Here is a 20,176-nt window from a genome sequence, read left to right as displayed (position 1 = left end):
AAGAGAGTAAGATGCAGTCAGGAACTGCTGGGTGGCAGCGGCAATCGCAAAAACTCAGCTTGATGGTGGATTCTTAGGCGATTCCGCCGTAAAGCGGCGCTCGAACGTGAAAAAACACAGCCGTGTCCGACGTTTTCAGCGTTTCGGCGTGTCTGAGTGTTGACTTCCACAGGAAAGTAAAACGAAATCTTTCTGTGGAATCCCTAATGAATATTGTAACTGATGCTAACGGAATATTTGTCTAATATTAGCCAAGTCAAAAGTACATCGATCGATTTTTATTACATTTTTTCTGCATTAATGACCTTGAAATATTCTCCATTAGCATTGACGAGAATCGAGTGGTTGCATGTGGATTTATTTATTTATTTATTTATTTATTTATTTATTTGGAACGGGCTGAAACTAGTATGTCGGATCAGATCCCGCACCTCTCCTCTTTCCTCAGAAAATGAATTTCCACGTCTCGAATTTCACTCCCAAACCTCCAAACTCTCTGAAACCCAATTTCCAAGTGCCCGGTTACAGTCGCCAAGGCGAGATTAGGGGAGGGGTTTAGTCAAGGGTCAGTTGTCAAGTTATTAAAAAACAAAAAAATCCAATTCCGAACAATAGGATTTATTTTTATCTTTTAAACATATTGCATTTTTGTTGAAGCTATGATGTTTCTTCTTTCAGATTCCCAAAGCTAGTGAGAACTTTATAAAGCTGTGTAAGAGAGGCTACTACGATGGAACCGTCTTTCACCGCTCCATTAGAAACTTCATGGTAAGAGTTAAAAAAAAAACAAAAAAAAAAAACACACCAGGCCACATACTGATTTAAATATTGTGGGTTCCACATCTCAAGTCATGCGTGCTTCGTGAAAACATGTTTTAACGCGTCCATCACGCATCGTGAATCAGGATGCCTGCGTTTCGGTTTCTTCACCGATTTGTACACCCATAAAGTATCCTTAAAGTTTAAAAAAAAAAAATCATTATTATTCAGATCTCGTTAATGTATCAGGGTTTAGTGTAGTATTCGTCCTGCTAGCGCTGCCAGAGTTGCCACGGTGCTGGTTTGTTTCCTGTGCTGAAAAATTCCATACACGTTCATCCTTCCATAAAGCTGAAGAATTATACAGCGACATGTACGGTAAAAGCATGTACATCGCTTTATAAGTATAAGCAGCTATGCTATGATTAAAATGCAAATTTCTACATGAATATGCGTTCAAATGTCAAACCCATCTAACCATTAGAGACCTAAACTTGTGTGGGGGGGGGATCTAATCTTTAGACGAATCTTACCTAATGCACTTTTAAATACAGACATCGTATTTTCGTTATTGACGAAACACGAGCAATACATACAGTAACTGTACATACAGAGGTACTGTGTTGAACAAATGATACTGCATACCTCAGAACATGGTAGAGGGTCAAAACATCTCTTGTACTACAGAAAATATTCTATTCTGGTCTCTGGCTAAGTCCGTATCAGCTGAGCATGCAGTATTTACTGTCACGTTATTTAGACTACTCCAAATAGATCGTAACCTCTGACCCGTTCATCAGGAGCTGCTGCGTTTAGAATATTTATTAATCATCTGATCTGATTGCGTTCTGTTTTCTAGATTCAAGGAGGAGACCCGACAGGCACCGGTACAGGTAACGACGTGTTCGTGTACTCTTACACACTCACTGACTGTTTAGAGGAGGGGTGGGCAGTCTCATTCGGAAAGGGCCGGTGTGGGTGCAGGTTTTCATTCCATCCAAGCAGGAGGCACACCTGATTCCACCTGTGTGATCGGTTCATCTTGGCTTCCGATAGACTCCGATAGGAGTGGCTTCTGCTTGGTTGGAATGAAAGCCTGCACCCACACCGGCCCTTTACAGGGACGATTGGACACCCCTGGTTTAGAAGGTACAGTACACCGTCCACAGAGGCAGGGATGGAAAGTGAAGGTATACATTTTTCGAGTGTAGTTCAATGAAAGTGCCTTTTTTTTTTTTTTTTTTTAAACAAGACATTTAACCCCAGAAGACTGTAAGCCAGTTAAAAGTCAACTGTGTGTGTGTGTGTGTGTGTGTGGTGCTGCTACGAGTGGTTCAGATAGTTTGAGAAACAGTCCATCAACCAAAAATGGGTCCAAGATACAAGCCGGGGTGCCAATATTTTTGGAAATAGTTTAAGACTAACTATGTGGGTGTGGAAATATGATGTTGAAATAAACCTACACAACTTGCCAATATGTTTACGCTTAAAATCTTATTCACTGCAAGTGTTATTCGTCGACTCCGTAAGTATTGGCGCCCTTTGCGGAAAATATCCGGTCCGCAGTGAGGGTTTTTGAGTGGAGCTTATCCAGGCTGGCCGTTCAGCTCGGGAAAAGCGTGTTCTGCGTCAAGCTCTTATGAAGTTTTCATATCTGTGCCTAAACATCAAAAGTGTGTGTGTGTGAGAGAGAGAGATTGATAATAACTCGGGCCATTTTGCTCATGGATCCATTATGAAGTGTATCATTGCTGGAGATTAATTTTACAGGGTGATGAAGTGGCTGCTGACTAAACATTTAAGGTTGGCAGAGGATTAAAAGCCTATTTAATTACGCCATGCCTCCGAGTCAGGAAGGACTTTAAGGTGCCGGTGTTGAGGGTGAATAGCACGGCGCTGATTGTAGGACTGTACCGGGCTGTAAAAATCGCACCGTGTTCATGACGGTACAATAAAGGAGGGAGGTTACAGTGCTTAAGCTTTAATCACAGACATGATGCAGAAGCACAGCCTCAGAAAACAGTGCACTATATATAGCATGAGCATCATTAAACATGCACCAGCTAGCAGAAGGAGAAATGAAACCGTTGAAGGTGGGAAAACAGTGTTGGATATTGTGTTTTTTTTTGTTCTCTGGTCTGTCTGAGAGTACGGCTCACGGGTGTGTTCTCAGTTTTGTGAGCACATGCTGCTGTAAGTGAGAGTTTCACACCTTCAGTAGAGCTGCAGCAGTTTTTATTTCCCTGATGCTGAATATTTTTACACCCGAATTATATATAAATATCACACTATCAAAAATATAAACAGTTTTTATAGCACTGCTGACTCCAGATAACAAAGCTGACGGTGGAGTAGTAGAGTGGTACGTCTTGTGTTTCGCAAACTATTAGGCGTTTAAAGCTGCTGTTAGATGCTGTAGCTTATACAACACAGTGTTTAAATTAGTACTTTAAGTATAATTTTATTTATTCATTTTTTAATTCATATTCTCTCAGCGTCCAGTTTATTAGGAACACCTATACACTTGCACATTCATGCAGGGGTTTTTTTTTTTTTTTAAAGTTTTTTTTTTTTATGTCAGCAGCGCAGTGCGTAAGACGATGCAGATACAGGTTACGAGCTTCAGTTAACGTTCATATCAAACATCAGAACGAGGAAAATGTGACTGACTGACATGGTACTTGGTGCTAGACCGGCTGAGTATTTGAGTATCTTAGAAACCGCTGGAACCTTCTTGGATTTTCACCACGTGCAACCGTCTATCGAGTTTACACAGAATTGTGTGGAAAACAAAAACTAACTAACCTGATAATTAAATTATAATGAGCTTTGATGTATTTTTGAGAGGAAAAGAAGAAACGAAATTCTAGCTAGCTGAACATAATGCAACCATGAAGCACATGCGGTTCGCACATTTGCCTCGCACCTCCAGGGTCGGGGGTTCGAATCCTGCCTCCTCCCTGTGTATGCGGAGCTTGCATGTTCTCCCCGTGATTCAGGGGTTTCCTCCTCCAGTCCAAATCAGTTGTAGGCTGATTGGCATTTCCACGTTGTCCGTTGTGTGTGTTTGAGATTATACACTGTGACGGGTTGCCAGCCCCACCCCCCGTCCAGGGTGGTCTCCTACCTTGTGCCCCGAGTTCCCTGTGAGAGGCTCCAGGCTCCTCCCGGACGCTGTGTAGGATAAGCGGTATGGAAAATGGATGTGTGTATGGAATAACCGTGTGGTTATATGAAAATAATCCATGCTGGGGTGGTGTGATGCGGCACGATGCAAAGTGGAGTCCCAGAAGTGGTTCATTTTCATATCACAGCACAGTCCGGAGTGCGTTATTCTGAGCTTTGCCGTCGCGCTCCTGAGAAACCGGAAAGCGTAAAACTCCTGTTCTCAACCTGTTCCTGTGCTGGGAAACTTTTACTAAGCACTGTGACTGATTAAAAAAAAAAGCACTGACTGTTACTCTTTCCATCAATAAATGAGTGTCTCCTTACAAAAAAAAGCATCACCACAGTCAATGATTTATCAACGATTATACAGGTCTCTCTGTTAAAGAACAAAACACTTATTTACATCCTACATTTATTCATTTAGCAGACGCTTTTATCCAAAGCGACTTACAATGGAGGAAAGCAAAGTGATATATCAAGTGAACTAGTAGTGCTACCATGCAAGGTTTTTTTTTATTGAGTTCTAGAGAAGCAAAGTGCACAGAGTAGAGGTGTAAGAGCCAGTTTAAATGCAGAAATTATTTTATTTACTTATTTTTTTAATAAGGGGGAGGGGTGGAGTTAGGGGTTAGTTAAGTGACATATATAGTGACATATATATATAGTGACATATATAGTGACAGATTCTGCTGTCCGGATTGAGGTTGGAAGTTCATTCCACCATTGAGGGACAGTCGGTTTAAAGGTCCTGGAAAGGGACTTCGTGCCTGGCTGAGTAGGCACTACCAGGCGTCGGTCGTTAACTGATCGCAGGTTGCGTGAGGGAACATAAACCTAAAGGAGAGAGTTGAGGTAGAGGGGTGCTGTTCCAGACAAGGTCTTGTATGTGAGCATCGAGGCCTTGTATTTGATGTGGACAGCTACAGGAAGCCAGTGGAAGGAGATGAAGAGGGGTGTGACATGGGTTCTGTCGGTCTGGTTGAAGACAAGGCGTGCTGTTGCTTTCTGAATCATCTGAAGGGTTTTGATGGAGCTGGCTGGGAGCCCCGGGAGTAGTGAGGTGCAGTAGTCCAGTTTTGTGATAATGAGCCTGGACTAGTAGCTGTGTGGCCTGTTCTGTGACATAGTGTCTGATTTTCTTGGTGTCGTACCGTGCAGTTGTTGAAATGTGGTCTGTAAAGGTCAATTTGTCATCAAGAGACACCCCAAGGTTTCTGGCTCTCCTGGTCGGCTCGATTGCGGTCGAGCCGAGCTGTACGGTGAGGTTGTGGTTGATTGAGGTGCAGGCAGGGACGACGAGAAGCTCCACTTTGCCAAGTTGAGCTTAACGTTTTTAAATCCATTTATTGTCGGTCCTAGATCATGTGGCGCGTCTGCCGTACAAGCTGATGTGAACCAGCTGTTACTATAGAAACGATAAGGTAATAGAACGGAACATCAATAGAAATAGGTTTTTTTTTTTTATATAATGAGCCGTTCTGTTATGGAAAAATAGTACGCTCCTTCTGACCAATCAGATTTACCCCCAATTTACTTTTATTTTACTTCACTGATGTTTGCAGTGTTGGAAACTTTCTTTTCTTTTGTTTTTCTTCTTTTTTTTTTTTTTAATGAATGTACAGTTGTCTAATCATTACAAAAACAAGATGTACCCTTACAGTTCTCTTTGTATGCCGCGTCCTCTCTCTCACACGCACACACAGTGCAGCGAATTAATGCTGTGCCTAATTCTCACCCTACCCTCTGGAACTGAAAGGACGGTAAGTGTAACTTTCTGGCAGTTGAAGTAGGAGAGGTCACCTTGCCTTGGGAGGAGTAAGAGGAACTCTCCTCTCTGCTTCACTACGCCTGAATAATTTGTGCGCGTGTGTGTTTCTGAATATTAGAGTTGCGAAACGGAATTGCAGGTTTGTGCGCTTTAAATGGTGTCTGGGCGGCGACTTAGTTTTGGCACTTAAATCCAGCATGGCCGGTATAAATGTCTAAACAGTGCTGCAGGAGGTTTTTTTTTTTTAATATATATATAATCCCCTCATTGCTAGCTGGCAACAAAGCCTGTGTAATTGTCTTTCCTGGCTCATGTATTGTCTAAACTTGCTTTGGAAGAGTCAGAAGTAAAGCAATTTCAGTAACATGACAAGCTGCAGTTATTCGTCTCATGAACCTAGAGAGAGAGAGAGAGAGAGAGAGAGAGAGAGAGAGAGAGAGGTGACTGAATGATTGCTTATAGCTGCTGTAACGTAAGTGATAACATGAACTAGCTTCCATTACATTAAATGTAACTATAAATGGATAAAAAGTACATGCTGCTCTTTAATAGTTTGCAATTGTTGGAAAGTTCAGGGTGGTAACAGTAACTCAGAGTAGCATCACACCTCCTTGTCATTAATTATTTACCCCTAGCACACCTAGTCATGGGTGGTTGTTGTTTCTCGTGTGTGTATTTCTTGTGTAGGAAATGGTACAATAGCACAATTAATTATTCATAATGTGCTTTTTTGTTTTTTTGTTTTTTTTTTTTAAATCCCTCAGTTTAGATCCCTCAGGCTTGACTCTGGATTGTGGAACTTGCGTGAGAACCGAATAGTCGTGTGTCTGTCTGTTCGTCTCTCGCCCGTATGAACCCGGGATTAGTCGTGTGGATAGACTGGTCGATCAGCTGTGAAGTCACATGTGTTTCAAACCGTTCCTCTTCTTCGAGCTGTCTCGAAATAAGAGGAACTCCGAACAGATGCAACAACGCAACAAAACACGTTATCACCCGCTCACATGTCTCTGTTTATTTGGTTGTGTAATAGACCGTGTGAGATCTCTGCTGCAGCTTGTTTTCTTGGCTTGTTTGATTTGCACTGACAGGGAATTTCATCCACTTCCTAGAACGTCTTCACTTCCTATTTATTTATTTATTTATTTATTTAATCAACTCAGTGGCATGGTGAGGGTAGGAAATGTCAACCAGGCCATAAATTATGCAGAAATATCACCGGGGTAATGTTTACGAGGGTACGCGGTGTTTGAAAAGGCAGATCGGTGAGCGGTAAACACGTCCCTGCGTGACGCCGGCAGCTGCCGAGAGCGCCGGCGAGAGTCTGATCTCGGATCAGCTTCTTTATTGAGACGTTATTGGATTTGTTAGGCTGTGAAGGAGGGGGTGCTAATCAAAGGTCACAGTGTGTTGAGGCGTTTATGTTGCAATAAGTGTGTTGCTGAAGTCTTGGCTAGTTCAGTTCTAACAGTGATTTAGGGGCAGAATTACTGGGTTCGGAGCATGGATGCATGATCACACACACTGTGCCTCGCTGAGAGCTGGCCCTCCTGCTGAGCATTTGATTGAGGTGTATGACGAGTTAATTAATCTGCCTGCTTTGGGGGTTTTCAGGATGAGCTTATTTTGGTGGAAAACCCTCACGATGGCGTGGTGTTCAGTTCGCATCTGAAAAGCCTAAAGATATTCCTATTTCAGTTTGCTTAACGCAAAGCCCGACTGATGTATCAGTTCAATATTAAATTCGGTCCATCTTATACCACAGCAGTCTGCCAGTGCTAATAGTTTATTATTTATTAAAGAACTGCACACCTTTTTTTTTTTTTTTTTTTTTTTTTTTTTTTTTAAATCCATTTATTCTGAAGATTTTCCCCTATTGGAAAACTGTTATAAAGACTTTGATCATCTTTGTAACAGTGCCTGTTGATGAAGTTGATATATTTGAACAAAACCACAAGGAAAATTTGCTTTTCAATCATCTATTCAAGAGAAATATCAATAGATGTGGTGTTACTTATTCCACAGAAGAATATCCTCCTTGGTCTCAGAAGCTAGTATTGCCCCGTTTAGCAGAAATAACTTCACGTAGGCGTTTTGCATAATTGTCCACCAGTCTCTGACATCGGCTTGCTGGAGTTCTTGACCAGTCTTCCATGCAATATTCTTTCGGTTGCAAGATGTTTGAGGGTTTTCTTGCATGTTCTGCCCTTTTCAAATCCCCTCACAACATTTCAATGGAATTCAAATCCGGGCTTTGACTAGGCCGTTCATTCCATAACCCTCCATTTCTCCTTTTTGAGACATTCTTTGGTGGATTTGCTCGTGTGCTTAGGATCATTATCCTGTTGAAAGGCCCACTTTTGGTTCAACTTTCAGACAGATGGCCTCTCATTATCTTCAAGCACTCTTTGATATGATGCAGAATTCATAGTTGAATCAATGAATGCAAGCTGTCCAGTCCCTGAGGCAGTGAAGCAACCCCAAACCATAACATTTCCACCACCGTGCTTCACAGTTGGTATGAGGTGCTTCTCCTGAAAAGCTGTCTTTGGTCTGCACCAAACATGTCTGCTGTTACTGTGGCCAAACAACTCTATCTTTGATTCTTCTGTCCAGAGCACGTTATTGCAAAAGGCCTGGTCTTTGCCTATGTGCTCACTGACAAACTGTAGTCTTACAAAGCTTTTTTTCTGGCACGCCTCCCACGCAGCTCAAATTTGTGCAATCTCTTTCTGATTGTGGAAGCATGCACTTTGACACCAACAGTTGCGAGACTTACTAGCAGATCCTGTGATGAAATTTTGTGGTTCTTGGAGACTTCTTTTTGCATCAGACGGTCTGCTCTTGGGCTGAATTCGCTGGGACGGCCAGTCCTGGACAAACTGGCAGTCGTTTGAGATCTTTTTAAATCCCTTGCCAGAATCATAGGCATCTAAAATGTTTTTTTTTTCCTGAAGGCCTTACAGAACTCTGTATCTTGGCATGATGACACCACACACTTCAGCAGCAAAGGGAACACCAGACACTAGATATGAGAGGCGTATAAATAAGACCGGTTCCTCCTGCACTCCTTAAGCAGGTTCTAATCACTGGCACACAATCTTAAACACCTGATTCTAATTTTCTGGAGTTGAAGGTGTGATAACTGTAAGGGTGTACTTACTTTTTCCATGCTGACCTATTTTTTTTTTTGTTCATTTTAAATTGTGAAAATTACTCCACAATGTCAATTGTATGCGTCGTTTGATAGTGAGTCAACTTTATTAATAGACGCTGTTTCAAAGAGGGTCAAATGTTTGCTCGTCCAAATATGTCAAAAAAGCCACCAATTTCCATGGGGTGTACTTATTTTTTTCACATGACTGTATATGGATTACGTACTCGAGGTTAAATTGCTTACTTATTTACATTTACAACATTTAGCAGACACTCGTTTTCCAAAGCCACTTCCGTTTTTAGTTCACTTTGGCTTATGTAACTTTAGTGAAAGATAAACAAGGCCTGTTTTATGTGGTCGATCACGCATATACACTACCGCTGTCGGTGAATTAGTATAGAAAATGCCGGAATATTCTTTTTAAATGATTGTTGCTAAATCTATAGGGAAAAAACTGTTGGTCTCAGAGAGGGGCGGAGGTGAAATGTCCATCATCATGGGAGCTGTTAGAAGAGACGAACTCGGCACTAATAGTGGAACTGCTTCTCCTCATGCCCTTGTTTGTTTTTTCTTTTCTTTTTTTTCTTTTCACCCTGCGGTTCTCATTTGCGTTTGCAGCGTTGACTTTTATGATGTTTGTCACGGCGATCGAACTCCTCAGTTATATTTTGCCGTGAGCAATTAAATCCATTTCTCTCAGCCAGATTGTGTTTATCATCATTGCTATGCGGTTATGACAGGGGAAAAAAAAATCTGCTAATCGCCTTTAACGTGATCGTATGTTTTATCGTCTATGGACCACTGCCGATGATAAATAAACGCACCCCTCAGGGATTAGTTGCCTAACCGATTCCTTCGCTTCTTTCTTTCTTTCTCTCTCTTTGTGTGTGTGTGTGTGTGTGTGTGTGTGTGTGAAAGGTGGCGAGTCATACTGGGGTAAGCCATTTAAGGACGAGTTCAAGCCCAATCTCTCGCACACCGGCCGTGGCGTGCTCAGCATGGCCAACTCCGGGCCCAACACCAACAAATCTCAGTTGTGAGTGTTTTAATTCTGTTGTGTGTTTCATCAACAAACGATAAAACTGAAGCTTGTTGTAATATATATATATATATATATTTTTTTTTTCCCTCCTTTTTTTGCAGCTTTATAACGTTCCGGTCGTGCACATACCTGGACCGAAAACACACCGTATTTGGCAGGTGATGAAAAAATTAACACTTTACCCTCTGCTTGTGTCTCTGTGTGTGCGTTCGCAACGATTGTGTGTTTGTCTTGTCGTGTGTGTGTGTGTGTGTGTGTGAGTAAAATGTCATGTTTGCTGTGCTCACCGTGTAGAGTGTATTCTAGGTAGAAGCATGTGTGCTGTTTAGTCAGAACATTCCAGAACACTTGTGTGTGTGTGTGTGTGTGACAGTCTTGCCCATTTGGCAATGAATTATAATCCTTTGGCTAAAGCTTGTCGTGGAAATTAGACAACACTCGCAGACTCGTCCTCTGAAGGGAAAAAGGTTTATTACAGAAAGATGGTTGATACAGGATAGAATAAAGCAGGATAGAATAATGAGAGCGCTCTGAAGAGCTTGTGCTGAACCACTACTATATATATGTATATACACGCAGAGCATGACACACTGTGTACGGATAAGAGGCGGTTTGAGGCAGTTCAAACAGGCTTTGTTTTAGGATCTTGGAAGGTGTGCAGACGCACCTTGAACAGAAGAACATGTTTGTGTCTCTGTAAGCAGACAAACATTCTGTACTGATCTCAGTGACATGACATGGACCTCTTAGGCGTTATCCTCTGTTGAGAATGAAACAGAACAAGAACAAAACTATTCCAAAGTAAAGATGAGTAATTTCCCTCACAAGCTGAGGAATTCAGAGAGTTGTCAGCATAAGTCTAGACCAACGGCTTCTGTTCTCACACACACACACTACCACTCTATCTACACATACACTGATATACTGTACTGTAAACACTGTAAAACCTTGCACACAGACCACTATACAGTCTCAGCCAGGCACACATCCTTGCGTAAAGCCAATCTCTCTTTCTCACACACACACACACACACACACACACACCCCTTGACCTTCAGCCTATGAGATTTCTGTAAGCCCAAACAATCCTCAAATAAGAAATCCCAGTAACCCGAGGCCCTGCAGGAACAGCTGGACAGTAAAAATCCAATATTCTGTATGTGAGATAATGAATTCATCAGTGACTGTAGCGTTTCTGTCTCGAAAATATGAGAAACCTACTACTCGAATTGGCGAAATTGCAGTCGTGCGAAATTGTTCTGCGCGGTCTCTCACAGCGATGTTTGTTGGTAAACGAGACCTTTTTACTCATGTTCGACTCACGTGACCCGAAGAGCGCCCCGGCCGAACGCGCGTCTAGACGCGTCTCGTCTCGGCCCAAATCCGCGGGGAACATTTTGAAAATTTGAACGCTCTCAGAATATTGCGGCGTTAGCTTGACTTTGCGTTGCGTTCTGCGGTCGCAAAATTTCAAAATCCTAGAGGGACTGAAAAGAGCTGCTGGTATTGAAAATGAATCAACACATTCTGACCAATTAGGGTGGAGATTTCAGCTGCGTAGTAGTACAGTTATGTAGATGGTTCTTAAAAGGTCCTCGGGATGATTTCCGTAGTGCAGTAGGCTTCGGGATTCAGGATCGAGTATCGAGCTACAGTTACAGCATCGTGCTACGTCACTTCACCTCACATCAATACATGTCAAGTGGGAATGTTGTTTAGCAATGACAGCCAATGAGAAGCAGGCTGAGCGTATGACCTCGTCAGCATCTGTGTCGCTGAAAAAAACCAAACAAATAGCCTGGATACGTAAACTCAGTAAAGATCTGTTGATTTACCAGACAGTGTTTTCAAAAATAAACGTCTCCTGTTATGTCTGGTTTATTAACTTTCATTGGTGCTCCTTTTGAAGTTATATTCCTCATCATCGCTGGCTAGTTCATCAGCGGCCGTTTTCAATTCTCTCGAATTATACAGTGCATTTGTTTGAGCTTTCTTAATGCGGCATTGGGGAAACCGTGCCGTTTCTGTAGAGACGGGGACATGGCGTCTTCTAGATGATCGCTAACACAGATTTCTGCTCTCTCTGTCAGGGTGGTGGGGGGATTCGAGGCCCTCACAGCCATGGAGAACGTGGAAAGCGATCCTAAAACGGATAAACCCAAGGTACTCGGAGCATCCCTTTTCTTTCCTTCTTCACTCAAGATGTTCGTGTGTCTGAAAAGTGGTGCACGGATGTCATTAATGGAGCAAGGCATGTCATTTTGTGCTTAATGGACGCCTCGGAGCTCCGGCTGTTTTCTTTCACATCGCCTCAATCCTCAAAGGAGCTGAACTGACTCATGCTGTAGCTTTTACCGTGAAAGAGGATTTCTCTGAGGAATTACCCCAGACTCGCACAGCTTTCGCCCTCTAAACCTATCATTTGTTTTTATTTATTTCAATTTTTTTTTTTTTTTTTTTTTTTTGTGCTTGCCTTTATTTATTTATTTATTTCTCTTCTTTCTTTTTTTTCCTGAACTCTACGAGGCAGACGCATTTTCTGGCACTGTTTAAGAATCCGTGCCTGGGGAAGAGAAGTAAATGCTCCAGTCTGATTTCAGATCCGGGGTTGGTTTGGTTTGGTTTGGTTTTTTTTTTATATAAAAGATGGTCGTTCGTCTTAGAAAGCACTTCTAATCACAACCACAAATGTCTTCAGTCGGCAGCAAAAACAAATGAATTGCCCTTGCTGTTCCAGTAGTTTTGGATGGGAGTGTAGTTGTTAGATTTAGTTCTAGTCAGCATAACCCAGTTTACGAAGAAGTATTTTCTTATTTATTTGGGACACTAATAACTAGAAAACAATGCTAATCCTCTTAAAATCCCAGATTTGTGTGTGTCATGCTGTCACCTTTTTTCTTTTGATCATCTCTTTCTCCTAATCACAGACCGAGATTAAGCTGATAAGCACCAGTGTGTTTGTGGATCCTTATGAGGAGGCAGATGCACAGGTGTGTATTTGTGTGTGTGTGTGTGTGTGTGGGGGGGGGTGTGTGTGTGTTATGAGACTCTGTTTTTGAGTGTGTACTGGGTTTCAGTGTTTGTAATATATGATCTGTCACCTTAGACTGATCTATTGTGAGCTGTGTGTATGTGTATGTGTGTGTGTGGTAGATTGCAGCTGAGCGGGAGAAGGAGGCTCAAAAGCAAGAAGAAGAAAGAGCCCAAACCTCAGCATCACTCAGCAAAGCTAAAACGGAACAAAAACCCAAAGCATACCGAGCCGGAGTGGGCAAATATATCAACATGGCTGCCACGTAAGTACACACACACACACACACACACACACACACACACACACACACACACACACACACACAGAGATGGAGACAGACAGAGACGAGATATACAGCAACTCATATGGACACTGAGACTGAGAGACACAGACAGAGAAACAGACAGAGACAAAGACTCTGACACAGATGGAGACTGTGATAGATACAAGACAAGACAGATACATGGAGACAGACACTCAGAGATGGAGACACAAAGACAGAGACACAGACACGCACAGGTGGAGAGAGACACACACACACACACAGGCAACACCGGTGGAGACAAACACACACACACAGGTGGAGACGCGCGCGCACACACACACACACACACACACACAGACACAGGTGGAGAGGCACACACACACGCAGACACAAGTGGAGACTTGCAGACAGACACACAGACATAGACGGAGACACAGAGATGGACAGACAGAGGGAGAGACACAGAGATGGACAGACACGGGTGGAGACATACACACACACACAGGTGGAGACGCGCACACAGACAGACACAAGTGGAGACTCACAGACAGAAGTAGACACAGAGATGCACAGACACAGACAGAGTGAGAGACACAGAGATGAACAGACACAGACAGAGTGAGAGACACAGAGATGGACAGACACAGACAGAGGGAGAGACACAGAGATGGACAGACACAGACAGAGGGAGAGACACAGAGATGGACAGACACAGACAGAGGGAGAGACACAGAGATGGACAGACACAGACAGGGGGAGAGACACAGAGATAGACAGACACAGACAGGGGGAGAGACACAGACAGGGGGACAGACACAGAGATGGACAGACACAGACAGTGGGAGAGACACAGACAGAGGGACAGACACAGACAGAGGGAGAGACACAGAGATGGACAGACGCAGACAGGGTGAGAGACACAGATGGACAGACACAGAGATGGAGAGACACAGAGATGGACAGACGCAGACAGGGTGAGAGAGACAGATGGACAGACAGAGGGAGAGACACGGAGATGGACAGACACAGACAGAGGGAGAGACACAGACATGGACAGACAGGAGGAGAGACACAGAGATGGACAGATGCAGACAGAGGGAGAGACACCGAGATAGACAGACACAGACAGAGGGAGAGACACAGAGATGGACAGGCATAGACAGAGGGAGAGACACAGAGATGGACAGGCACAGACAGAGGGAGAGACACAGAGATGGACAGACACAGACCGAGGGAGAGACACAGAGATGGACAGACACAGACCGAGGGAGAGACACAGAGATGGACAGACACAGACCGAGGGAGAGACACAGAGATGGACAGACACAGACCGAGGGAGAGACACAGAGATGGACAGACACAGACCGAGGGAGAGACACAGAGATGGACAGACACAGACCGAGGGAGAGACACAGAGATGGACAGACACAGACCGAGGGAGAGACACAGAGATGGACAGACAGACAGAGGGAGAGACACAGAGATGAATAGACAGACAGAGGGAGAGAGACAGAGATGGACAGACAGACAGAGGGACACAGAGATGGACAGACAGAGGGAGAGACAGAGATAGACACAGAGGGAGAGACAGAGATGGACAGACAGACAGACGGAGACACAGAGAAGGAGAGACTCAGAGATGGACAGACGCAGACAGGGGGAGAGACATAGAGATGGACAGACAGGAGGAGAGACACAGAGATGGACAGATACAGACCGAGGGAGAGACACAGAGACAGACAGAGATGCACACATGCACACTGCAGTATATCTAGGAGTATATCTCTGGTATATCAGTGTATCTCTGGAACCCAGGACAGCGTGTGTGACCTGATGAAAGACTCAGTGTGTGTGGAAAAGGAGTCTGAGATACACGGGGCGGAGCCAGAGCTGGAGTTAGTGCTGTTTCAGGGAATCAGTGCTCCTTTATTACAGCGCAGCCTCATGAGGTGCTCTAAGGTTTCACCCCATCATTAGCAGATCACGACATTAAATCCTGACTGTTACAGCCTTCTGTACTTCTTAAGAAAACTTATTTTTATATCGCCACCATTGGGGGGAAAAAACGCTGTATAAAGTTAGATATTACAAACCGAGACGAGGCAGAAACGGCGATTTCATTAAATCCGCTCCTGAAAAACTTTCACTCGGCTTTTAGAGCTCTGGTTCTGTTTAATGCTTCTATTACTGTAACGTCGTGCTGCTCTGGATTGGATGAGGTAGTGCCAGTTTCTGATTAACGTGTGTGTGTGTGTGTGTGTGTGTGTGTGTGTGTGTGTGTGAGTGGGCAGGTGGGTGTTTAGGGGTTGTAACATTGCTCAGAGGGATTCAGGATATGAGCGAGGCTTACAGTGGAAGCAGTGGGACGTCCTTATAATTATCCTGCAGCACCCCACCGATTTCTGTCCCACTGTTCCTACACACACACACACACACACACACACACACAAAGTCTATACGAGCAAAAACTGTTGTGAAGTCATCACACTCGCTCTGTGTTCTTGTTCTTTCTCGGTTTCATTCGCACACATAAGCAAACCCGCTGTTTGTGTCCCTTACAAGTCGCAGACCCACAACACACACTAAGCTTCACTCGCCTTTTTCCCTGCTCACACACTCGTTCATTACTCTGCTTTCTTATTGCCTTTTTTTTTTTAAAAATGGCTATTAATGTGCCTGTGTCTGCATGTGTTCAGTAAGCGCTCAGCGACCGACCAGGACAGCAAACCATCCAGCAGTGATACAGCAGCTAAGAAGCCTAAAGGCATGACAGGATTCGGAGACTTCAGCTCCTGGTAAAGCTGCTTTTCTCTGGAGGAACTTCGCTGAAGAAAATACGTTTTAATATCAAATCAGTTATCAAACCTATTATTGTACGCAACTGTGCTGTGGACTGACTTAAAATGTGTTTTGTCACGGTATCAATATTATATTCTCATACTGCCCTGGTCTAGTTTGATGTACAATTTAGTTCTCCTGTTTATTTTTTCTTTTCTTTTTTTTTTTTCTTCTTTGTAAATGACTTCCTACAATGTCTTTTGTTCTCCGGTTCAGGAATATGTTCATTTCACAATGTCCACTGATGTATTTTATGCAATAATAAATCAGATTTTCTAAAGCCTGCTGTAAGTCGAGTGTGCTTTTTTTCTCTCTCTCTCTCTCTCTCTCTCTCTCTCTCTCAAGGTTGTAGCAGTGTGAGCTCGCACTACCCCTCAGGGATCTCAAGCGGTTTACCTCCTGAGATCTTCACCTTCCTCATTCTCTTCCTGTGAGCCACTCCATGAACACATAGCATGTTGATTTGGCATCATGGAGGTGATTTTAAAATTGGAAAGTCCTCCAGCTATTAGAGATGATATTTCCTCTTTAGCTCTGTGGGTGGCAGGCGATGGTGGGAGCTGGTTGGTTTCAATTGGTTGCAATTCAGCTATATCAATGTTTCACTTTCTGTAATAATCCCCCAAGTGTTTGTGTGGGATTGAGGCGATTTTGGAGTAAGTGCTTTATTGTGGTTAGTGTCGCTGCGGTTTTAAATGACTGATTTGTTCAAATTTTGGGAAACCCAATCAACTAAATTCATTCAAAAAGATTTGCAAGCAGGTATAAACAAAAATAACTGCAGGAGGGGGCAGGATTAGGTAAAGTGTCTGTTAGAGTGCGCGGGAGTATTAGTCAAGGGTGTCTGTGGAAAAGGTGGGATTGGTCAAGAGTGCTTGTGGTAGAGGGCAGAATTGGATAGTGTGTCTGTTGGAGCAGGTAGGATTGGTCGAGTGTTTGTAGGAGCATGTGGGATTGATCAAGAGTGTAGGAGTAGGTGGGATTGGTCCAGAATGTAAGAGTGGGTGAGATTGATGAGAATTCCTTGGGGTGCAGGTGAGATTGGTCAAGAGAGTCTGTAGGAGCAGCAGGTGAGATTGGTTGAGTGTCTGTAGGAGCGGGTGGGATTGGTCAAGAATGCGTGTAGGAGCCGGTGGGATTGGTCGAGTGTCCGTAGGAGTGGGTTGGATTGGTCAAGAATATGTGTAGGAGTGGGTTGGATTGGTCAAGAGTATGTGTAGGAGCGGGTGGGATTGGTCAAGAGTATGTGTAGGAGCGGGTGGGATTGGTCAAGAGTGTCTGCAGGAGCGGGTGGGATTGGTCGAGTGTCTGCAGGAGCGGGTGGGATTGGTCGAGTGTCTGCAGGAGCGGGTGGGATTGGTCGAGTGTCTGCAGGAGCGGGTGGGATTGGTCGAGTGTCTGCAGGAGCGGGTGGGATTGGTCAAGAGTGTCTGCAGGAGCGGGTGGGATTGGTCAAGAGTGTCTGCAGGAGCGGGTGGGATTGGTCAAGAGTGTCTGCAGGAGCGGGTGGGATTGGTCAAGAGTGTCTGCAGGAGCGGGTGGGATTGGTCAGAATTCCTTTGGGAGCTGGCTGTCTTGGTCAAGAGTATCTGATGGAGCAGAAGAGATTGGTCAGAATTCCTTTAGAAGTGGGGGAGATGGGTCAGACTTCCATCAGGAACAGGTGGGATTAAAAACACCTCTCAGCCACCAGGACGTCCGTAGTCATCTCGCATATCCTTGTTAAATGAAAATTCTATCGTTAATTAGGAAGCGCTTGCACCATTAATGATTCAAGTCACAAAGTAATTGCACGCTGTAACTCTATATCCGCTGTAATATGTCACCTTGTGCAGGCTGAGCAGGTAATGCACTAAAATATTCACGTTCAGTAGAATAGTGAGGTTTGCATTTGCAGCACAAAGGCCATGGACTGTTTAACTAAATTGTTTCATCAAGATGATAAGCAGCAGGAGTTGTGAAGTGTACGGCTGTAGTACGCCAGCGAGTACTGGAGTTGTGAAGTGTACGGCTGTAGTACGCCAGCGAGTACTGGAGTTGTGAAGTGTACGGCTGTAGTACGCCAGCGAGTACTGGAGTTGTGAAGTGTACGGCTGTAGTACGCCAGCGAGTACTGGAGTTGTGAAGTGTACGGCTGTAGTACGCCAGCGAGTACTGGAGTTGTGAAGTGTACGGCTGTAGTACGCCAGCGAGTACTGGAGTTGTGAAGTGTACGGCTGTAGTACGCCAGCGAGTACTGGAGTTGTGAAGTGTACGGCTGTAGTACGCCAGCGAGTACTGGAGTTGTGAAGTGTACGGCTGTAGTACGCCAGCGAGTACTGGAGTTGTGAAGTGTACGGCTGTAGTACGCCAGCGAGTACTGGAGTTGTGAAGTGTACGGCTGTAGTACGCCAGCGAGTACTGGAGTTGTGAAGTGTACGGCTGTAGTACGCCAGCGAGTACTGGAGTTGTGAAGTGTACGGCTGTAGTACGCCAGCGAGTACTGGAGTTGTGAAGTGTACGGCTGTAGTACGCCAGCGAGTACTGGAGTTGTGAAGTGTACGGCTGTAGTACACCAGCGAGTACTGGTTGCGTTATCATTAGTGCGGTCATCTGTAAGTGTGTGTAGGTGTGAACTAGACAAAACTGAATTTTTACATGGCTGAAAGCCTGAATGGACAAAAGTTCTGGCTGTTTATTGGAAAAGGAAAGGAGAACAAAGCACTTGCCGAGTGTAGGTGTGTTAAGAGCACAGCTGGCCCGGAGATCAGCTGATCGTGTGTGTGTGTGTGTGTGTGTGTGTGTGTGTGTGTGCACGTGTGCACCCACATTGACAGTTTGTTTTGCTGACAACTCAGGCAACAAGTACCAGAACTGCTGTTGACACAAAGAGATGTTTCCAGCCTGTCATGGTGCCAAGACCTCAGATCATTGTGTGTGTGTGTGTGTGTGTGTGTGTGTGTGTGTGAGAGAGACACGCACACACACACACACGCACACACACACACACACACACACACACACACACACACACACAGTATATCTGGATGTGTAACAAAGCACTTTCAGTGTTTGTCAGAGACATGGTGACTCCTTAGGTTTGTGCTCACATACACAATAATCAGTGTGTAAATACATTTGCAAGTTAGAGAATAGATGAAATGTGTATGAGGAAGATAGAGAGAGAACCACGTTGCCTTCAGTGGAACTGAGAATCCCCAAGGCCTTTTTTTTATTAACTGAAACGGAGTTGCAGAAACCATGGCTCCTTGTTTAGGACTGACCTTTTATTTATTTATTTATTTATTTTTTTTTGGCCTTTAAAAGGGCTCTAGTACTGACAGGCACACAGGCCACACCTGTTTTATAAGGAAGCACATGGGGTCGTGACGGCTTCTCTTTACCGAGTTGACTGAGGTTCTTTCTTTTCCTGTAACACACATCCTGGAGCATTTGATTCCTCTTAAACCAAACAACTCCAGCCATTTATTTAGTTAAGACTTGTTTATCCTTTTATAGTTCAAATTTTTTAATGTTCCTCGAAACCAGATCGGTCCTGTTAACACTTACGTTATAACAGCTATAAACGGTTCTTCCCCTCACTGATCTCTCTCTTTTTTTTTTCCTTCTCTCTTGAAGCTAAAAGGCAATAAGAATCAACGTAATCGTATTTTTACTCGCGCGTCCACCATTCAAGTCTCTGTCCCTATAGTAAATTGTTACTATGCAAACAATGTTGTATTATATGTGTAATAATGTAAACCTGTGATTTGTCTTGCAGTCAGAACTACTGTAAGAGCTGCTGTCGTAGAAAACGAACACCTTCTGACCAATCAGAATCAGGCATTCAACAACGCAGTGCTATAAGACACACGATTAACCCTTATGTCACTTATGGTGACTTTTCATGAAGCGAAATAAGCGGAGTTATTTCTTCTTACTTCTTTTAAGTTATAAGAAGCAAACTTTTAGTCAGTGCAAGCGCACGCAGCTTTTCATTTCTCGTCTTTCATTCTCCGGAACGCCTCCGTCGTTTATCAGAGAGATACGTAGATACGTACCTAATCATCTCCCCCTCGTTTTTCTCTCTCAAATGGAATTTTTTTTTTTTTGCTGTTCTGATCATTACCGTGTCTTCTTCCAGACTGGGCTGAATAACGACAGGCGTG

General features: G+C 43.9%; 1 protein-coding gene and 1 long non-coding RNA gene across 2 annotated transcripts in view; both read left to right on the top strand.

The window, feature by feature from the left end:
- ppil2 (peptidylprolyl isomerase (cyclophilin)-like 2) overlaps positions 1-17,338 on the top strand; it is a 37,392-nt gene extending 20,054 nt beyond the window's left edge. The window contains exons 13-20 of the mRNA XM_053653660.1: positions 679-768; positions 1,619-1,652; positions 9,768-9,885; positions 9,993-10,049; positions 11,982-12,054; positions 12,819-12,881; positions 13,045-13,187; positions 15,887-17,338. Coding sequence (XP_053509635.1) covers positions 679-768; positions 1,619-1,652; positions 9,768-9,885; positions 9,993-10,049; positions 11,982-12,054; positions 12,819-12,881; positions 13,045-13,187; positions 15,887-15,989 — 681 coding nt within the window. The 3' untranslated portion in view covers positions 15,990-17,338. The remainder of the gene's footprint in view (positions 1-678; positions 769-1,618; positions 1,653-9,767; positions 9,886-9,992; positions 10,050-11,981; positions 12,055-12,818; positions 12,882-13,044; positions 13,188-15,886) is intronic.
- A 54-nt stretch (positions 17,339-17,392) lies between these two features.
- Positions 17,393-20,176, top strand: part of LOC128625413 (uncharacterized) — a 28,711-nt gene continuing 25,927 nt past the window's right edge. Inside the window, exon 1 of the long non-coding RNA XR_008388938.1 lies at positions 17,393-20,176. This exon is cut by the window's right edge and continues 835 nt beyond it. This is a non-coding gene — a long non-coding RNA (uncharacterized LOC128625413).

The sequence above is a fragment of the Ictalurus furcatus genome, chromosome 22 (genome assembly GCF_023375685.1).
Source record: "Ictalurus furcatus strain D&B chromosome 22, Billie_1.0, whole genome shotgun sequence".
Taxonomy (NCBI): Eukaryota; Metazoa; Chordata; class Actinopteri; order Siluriformes; family Ictaluridae; genus Ictalurus; species Ictalurus furcatus.
This window is presented reverse-complemented; position numbering and strand designations above follow the sequence as displayed.